Consider the following 7,502-nt stretch of genomic DNA (forward strand, 5'->3'; position numbering starts at 1 on the left):
CTGGGAGACTCTTCCGAGCCATTCTCCATCCACAGCCTGCGGTCGGTCGGTAGGCCCTGCCACGGGGGAGAGGGACACACCAGGTCACACAACCGGGGGGTCGCAGGTCAGGGGTCAGGGGTCTGGGGTCAACGGGGCAGAGGGGCCGCCCCGTACAGATCTCGATCTCACATTTCAGCATGGTGTTCATAGAGACCCACTGCAGTGCGTTATAATGCGCAAATGGATGCTGACATGGAACCTGCCAAATCTGCTCTCGGGACTGTACGTGCACATGATCTTCCTGTTTGGCAGCGTGTGTGTGGCCTGTAGCGACCGCACTCCAGAGCAACTGGCCGCCATCATGAACTGCTCCAAGCACGAGCGCCACACCAGGAACTACGACTACATGGAAGGAGGTGACGTGCGCATACGGCAGCTGTTCAGCCGCACACAGTGGTTCCTCACCATTGATGACTACGGCAACATCAACGGGACGCAAGATCCCACCAACTGCTACAGTAAGGAATAAGGATGCACTCCATTGTCTGATTATTATTTACATTTATTTTTTATTTATATTTATTGTTTGGTTTGTGGCGGCTATTTGTGATGATGACTACATAACGTTGTTGTCGGGTGGAAACCTCGTATCTCCAAGTTTCAAATGTGTACGTTCTTTCGCAAAGTAAAGCCCTGCTTCATCACAAAAGGCCGTCGCGCAATAAATAAATCATTTTTAAAATGATAAATGCAAAACGGTTTTGGACATACAAGGTTTCCACCGACAACGACGATATACCATATAAATTGCAAATTGAGTGAAATTGAGCGTATCCTTAAAAAAAAAAAGAAGAAGAAAAAAAAAGGATCACTGTTTTGAACTTGGATGTTGGCCTGGGAGTATTTAGTCCCAGACAGTGTTTTGGCTGACTTCAGTCGAGAGAGACTCCTATTTGCACTCCGTTAGTAATGAGACGTTTTGGCCCCTCAAGGTGACGGGAGCATGTGAGAGGTGTTATTGTCCAATGTTCTCCGGCGTAATCACAGTGTTAATGGGTCATGTGTCTCTGTTAGAGCAGCCAAAATGACAGAAATAAAGTGAAGCAGGTGTGGGCTCTGGCCTTCCCAATCATAACACCATCTAAACAAAGGCTGTAATGAAGTAAACCAAGGGGGACTAGGAGGCTGCTGGCAGCCAGGCCTCTATCAGCTCTGGACAAATACTCTCCTTGGCAGACGTTGATGCTTTGCACAGTCACACACACCCACGCACCCCCCCACAAACACACACACGCGCGTGCATGGATGAACACATGCGAGCACGCACACATGCATGCACGCAATATCAAAGTGACGTTCGGCAAGACAGACGGGTTGGTGGACAGGAATAGCACAGAGAAAGCATGATCATGCTCACATTTCTCAGAATGTTAACTTAAAACTCCTCTAAGACCGTGATTAAAGTTGTTTCTGTTTATCACAACAGAGGCAGACAGCTTTCATTGCCTCTGGTATTGAACTACCATGGATACATGAACATCTGAGGGGGAACTCTTGACAAACGCAAGAGCACAAACACTTTCATCTCACAGAATCGGGAGTCAAGTTACATAATTTGCCTTATCGTCCCAAAGCATTGCTAAAAGACAAATTATCCAAAGTAGGACTTGTGAAGTAGTTCAAGCCCATTACTACCACTGAGGGCTAACCACGGTTTTTCATTATCTGGTGCTACTGGAACTAAGAGCGTTTCAAAGGACATGTATTTAGATTCTATTAGAGATCCCGGTGATGGGGAGAATGCTTGAGGTAGCTATCATTTCCTCCTATCTGACAGTGTGGCTGTTGCTGGAATGCTGGCGCGACAGTGAATGCCTCTGTGTGGATGGAAACTTGCGTAACAATTGGCGATGAAAAGCAGAAAATGTGATATTGACTCACAAACGCATGCAAAAAGCACACAGAATTATGTCTAATGAACCAATGCCATGGCACCCAACTGAATTTCCCTGCGGGACAATAAAGGTCTATCTATCAATCAGTCTCTGTCTGGACCCAATCCTACTGAATATATCAAGACATTACCTGACTGACAACCAACCAAACACAGATCACATGAGCTAATAGATGTATTAATCTATAATTAAATAGTTGTTGGTACAAAAGAACACAAACAGTTCATTTTATGTTTTGTTGTAACGTTAAGAGTATTCCTCAATGAAAGGGATTTTGATGAAAGGGAAGATGATGGCTGGAAGTTGGAGTGGTTGTTCAAGGCTGAAGTACTTATGATGGCTATTTCTAAGGCCTCGAATAGAGGGCAATCTCAGCTTTTGGTTGTTGGGTGTTTTTGTTGGCTATTTGTTTTACTGTATCATTGTTTGTGATAAGTTGTCAAGTCTGTTCATTGTTAAATGTTAAATGAAGGGGAAAGTGTCCTGTTAGTTTCTTCTTTGGAAGCATGTCACTTAAAATAATCAACCAAACCAATCAATCAATCAATCAATCAATCAATCAATCAATCAATCAATCAATCAACACACCTGTGCACTCAACATGATGTGACTAACCAAATACTGGTGATAACATAAGGTCATGCCAAGCCACAGCACAGTGAACCTCTAAATAAAACCCCTAATAATTGATTCTAAATCTCGGCTGTATACCGGGGTGATGCCAGCCTCACGAGACATGTCTCTGCAGGTTGTCACAACACTGCAGGTTGTGGCATGCCAAAGCAGCAGCAGACATGGGCTTAATGTGTGACACATGTACTGTACTGTGTCTCCCCACTGTGCTATTTAAGGAAACAGACCATTAAAAATAGTCCCTAAAAGAAGAAATCAAACTGGATCAATGAAGGTCAGTGGTGTGTGGCCTCAAGTCTCTAGCAGCCTTCTAGTAATAACAAATAAAAGACACATTCTGCCCTCTAATATTCACATATAGGCCATAATCATTTGAATTAAATGACAGACAATTTCCAATTTCTGGAAACTTTAGGAATAATGTTTCGTACTCAAGGTTTTCTTTTTCAACACAGAGCGGTCTGAAAGTAGATATGCATTTTAAGTGGAGTTAGGAGGTTTTGACCGAAGGGCTTTTTACTACTTTTCATTGGTTCAATATTATTTTAACCAACACACAGACATAAAGGTTGTTCAATAGCACATATTTTGAATTCCAGACTTTTACTTGTATTTCTACATTGCAGTATTGATACTTTTACTAAGTAAAACCTTAGAGCCCTGCAGTAGTCTCGCGTAGCCAGACAACTATTCCACGATCTCTGAATGCTATATAGTCTGGAACTACACCTCCCGAAATTCAACATTTCTGTTCACGAAAATATATTCTAAAATATCATTTCTGCTTATGCTTAGATGATTTTGAATTATTTTAGGATAAATGTGCGCGACTGTAAAAAAAAACTAAACGGAAGTGGAGAGGAGGCTTTATTGATTCTCATGCCGGATACTCATGATTAGAACCTCCGTCTCGCAGACTATATGACGGGAGCATTTGCAAATTGTGGAAGACAACAGTCTGGCCACGTGAGACTAGCCCTGCAGTGTTCAATTGACTCCAAAACGTATACAAAATCTATCCAGAACACAAAGATTCACAGGAGTTCTATGAATTAATATATTGTACCCAACAGTAGCAACTCAAACACTCACTTTAACTCACAAGAGCAACGCATGCTACATGCATGGATGCAATAGATTAGGCTTTATGTCACGATGAGATGATATGAACAGATAAGGTAAGGCATTGCTGTCTGGCAACGATTTGCAAGTTAGAGGGACCTGGTCCAGTGAGTCTGCTATGGGTCAGAATATAACTCTGTTTTGAATAAGCGTTTTAGACAGTCCTGGTCTAATAGTCTTTTAGACGGCCCAGTGGGTTTGGTTTAGTCTGGATCCTTTCAGACAGGTCTGGTCCAGTGGGTCTTGTCTGGGTCAGGGTTTAATGAGTCACAGGTACAGCAGCCAAGGTTCTTCAGAATAGATTATTTTCCTTTTTTTTCTCCCTCATAAGACTTTCTCAGAGCCAGCTGGAATATCTTGGACTTCTGCAGTGTGAAGATTTCGTTATATTAAATTATAGCAATTATAGAAGTTAGGGGTTGACTCGGCTTCAAGGGAAGTGAAAATAGCATACTTTTTCATCAACACTGACATTTGGTTTTATTGTCTGTAAAAATCCAGACATTTTCCCTTAATCCTCCAGACAGCTAAAACGTGTTATATTGTTGTTGTTATTGTTTATAAATGCTATGCTTGATCTGAATTTCTTTATATTTGAATTCTCTAAAAACACATCAGTCCTAAGAAGATCCTAAGGTCTATCACATTGTACTATTTCACAACCACACATAAATTGTTTCATTGCGACACCTGAAAGTAAATACTATAAATAAATATTTAAAATGAACATAAATTAACAGCGATACAGGAATGCATAGTCACCTCAGCCGCATGTTCCAGTTATTCTACTAGTCATATTGCATAAGCTTTGTTTCTACTAGAAATGCTAATTCATGCAACAAACAATACCTCCTGCACATTCTGACATCGACGCGTCACAAAATAACACCAAAGCCAAAGCAGTTTGCCAATAGCCTTGTACTCTCCCACAGAGCTAGTAGGCAGGTCTGAAGTGTAGCGTGCAAAGCACTAAAGCAAGGAGGTAGTTTCCTCAACCCCAAGGGAGAGGGGCCTAATCTGCCTCCCATATGTGCCATGGCATAGGCTGTGGTTTGTGTAATGGCCACCCAAGCCAGTTAACAAGGCTTGAATGAAGCCGACGAGGACCCCGGTCTGATTAACCACAGGAACCCCCATCCTGTCTGTTAATGAAGATGAATGCTGAACATGTTGATGGTCTGCTGTCTGTCCCGCACTACGTTGACTGACTGAATGACTGAATGTCTCCACACAGGCATCCTGGAGATCAGGACCGTGTCTGAGGGGGGCATACTGGCTATCAAAGGGGTCAAGAGCCAGTATTACATCTCCATGAACAGGACTGGACAGCTGCAAGGCAAGGTAACATTTCTCCTATGTGGCAAAAAAGAAGAAGAAAAAAAAAGTGCCTGTACAATAGAAATGTAAGGCAATTATTATATATCTCTGCTAAACTCCAAAATGTTAATTTTTCGGGAAAATTAGCTGAAGTGGAGTTAGGAGGTTTTGACCGAAGGGCTTTTTACTACTTTTCATTGGTTCAATATTATTTTAACCAACACACAGACGTAAAGGGTGTTCAATAGCACATATTTATGAAAAAAAGAGAGGGCCAATCGGGTGGAGTTAGCTGGTTTGGCAGAAAGTGTGGAGTTAGGAGGTTTTGTCCCAAGAACTTTTTACTACTTTCCATTGGTTCAATATTATTTTAACCAACACTCAGCTGTAAAGGGTGTTCAATAGCCCTGATTTATGCCAAAAAAAAATCAAAAACCTAAAAAATGGAGTTAAAGGAGTAGTTCACCCCCAAAGTTCAATAATATTTTTTTGTATTTGTCACCTTCCAAGAAGAAAAAAAAAAAGATTATAGTCAATTTATCCCCATTGATTCTGGATGGGGACCCAAATGCATGGGCCTGGATGGGGACGCAAATAAGGTCCTGGATGGGGACCCAAATGCATTTGGGTCAGTATCAATGGGGGTAAATTTAGGGTCAATGGTCAATTAAATATATAATATATAATATCCCCATTGATTCTCACACAAATGCATTTGGGTCCCCATCCAGGGCCTTGTATTTGGGTCCCCATCCAGGCCCATGCATTTGTGTCCCCATTCTGAATCAATGGGGGTAAATTTACTATAATACATGTTTTGTCTTAGTGCGACAAATACAAAGAAAATATTATTGAACTCAAGTCTCCATGGTGTGACCAATAAATAGGAAAAAAAAGTCATTTTGTGGGTGAACTACTCCTTTAAGAGGTTTTGGCCAGACAGTGATGATATTTAATAATAATAATGAAATCTCCACTGCAATAATTTTTTTTATCATTTTTAACACACACACACACACACACACACACACACACACACACACACACACACACACACACACACACACACACACACACACACACACACACACACACACATGTATATATATATATAACATTTATTATTCTTTTTACAGAAGAACTACAATGACAACTGCAACTTCAAGGAGGTGTTCCTAGAAAACTATTTCAATGCGTACTCCTCCGCAAAGTGGTGGACTAGAAATGGCAAGGAAATGTTCATAGCGCTGTCCCAGAAGGGGAGGCCACTGCGGGGGAAGAAGACCAGGAGGGAGCACATAGCATCTCACTTCATCCCCATGAAATGCAGAGAGGAGGAGAGGAGGGTGGACTGATGAGTGGGAAACTACGTATGATTTCAATCACATTATGTTATATAAGCTGTCAGACACAGAGCTCATGTATTGCCAACATTACGCACCACTCTACTTGAGTTGTAAATTAGTCATTTTGTTGTTGTTTTGTTGTTATTTGCATAATATCGAGCAACGGTGGTCAGATGGGAACACTATGAGCTGATAGAAATTGTCAAAGTTGTTTGACAGGTTGTTGGCCTGGCCATATGGACTTACACTTCCCTTCATCGAATGTTCACTTAAAGGTGGTGTGATTTTGTTCAAATAACTGTTAAATAGCTATATATACTGATAGTGATGTTTGCTATGAGTGTTTGTTCAATAACAGGGGTCTCCCTGTTTCTCCAGGTCTATAGTAAAGGCCAGGATACCAATTTCATCCAATCAGGAAAGAGAACTCATACAGGATACATGACAAACAAGTGAAATTGGAAGTTATTAAACTAAAACATAAGCAGATAAAATTGGAACTGGAACTTTATCAAACTAGGGCTGAACCTCTAGAATTCAGGGCTCTCACCTATGTCGTACTACCGATCCGAACAATATCTTTTGAGTCATAGTGTCGGAGGCTTTGTCAGAGAGAGTACCCGTTGTACCCGTCTGTCTGCGTCCCTTTTGTGACCATTTATGGAAATATCTGTTTCTGTCTGTCTACCTGTGACCCTTTTATGCCCATATTTGGATATATCTGTATCTGTCAGTCCTTGTCCTTTTTATGCTCATGTATGGAGATCCCTGATTTCATATATTCGAAAGGCCATATATGGGCATATTGTCTGGATCAACTACTCAACGGTGGGCACCGCACTCCCTCGAGTCGAGTTTGAAGTTGGTCAGTCCCATATATGCACATGGAGATTGCTGATGTCATCAGTATAGGCCCATATATGGGCATGCCCCCTTTTTGCCAATATATGGAGCTGACCGATTAATTTGTGACTGATGCCTTGACGACACATTGCGCTTACACATTGCGCTTAGACAATACACTCCATATTTGGGCGTAGCTGTATTGGGAACTCCTTATATCATTATGGCTGAGGAGGTCTGCTCGCCAGGCCCCCTCATTAGCCAATTTAAATATAGGATTGAAGCTGAAAAATATATATTTTTG

At 41.5% G+C, this 7,502-nt stretch overlaps 1 protein-coding gene across 1 annotated transcript; it reads left to right on the top strand.

Annotated features, from left to right (window-relative positions):
- Positions 1-214: 214 nt before the first annotated feature.
- Positions 215-6,364, top strand: fgf7 (fibroblast growth factor 7; the record flags this gene model as incomplete). Its single annotated transcript, XM_080729464.1, has 3 exons — positions 215-500; positions 4,927-5,033; positions 6,146-6,364. 3 exons carry the CDS (start codon positions 215-217, stop codon positions 6,362-6,364), a joined length of 612 nt encoding a protein of 203 aa, XP_080585590.1.
- Between the last annotated feature and the right edge of the window lie 1,138 nt (positions 6,365-7,502).

Source organism: Nannobrachium achirus (assembly GCF_963921795.1).
Source record: "Nannobrachium achirus genome assembly, chromosome: 7".
Classification (NCBI taxonomy): domain Eukaryota; kingdom Metazoa; phylum Chordata; class Actinopteri; order Myctophiformes; family Myctophidae; genus Nannobrachium; species Nannobrachium achirus.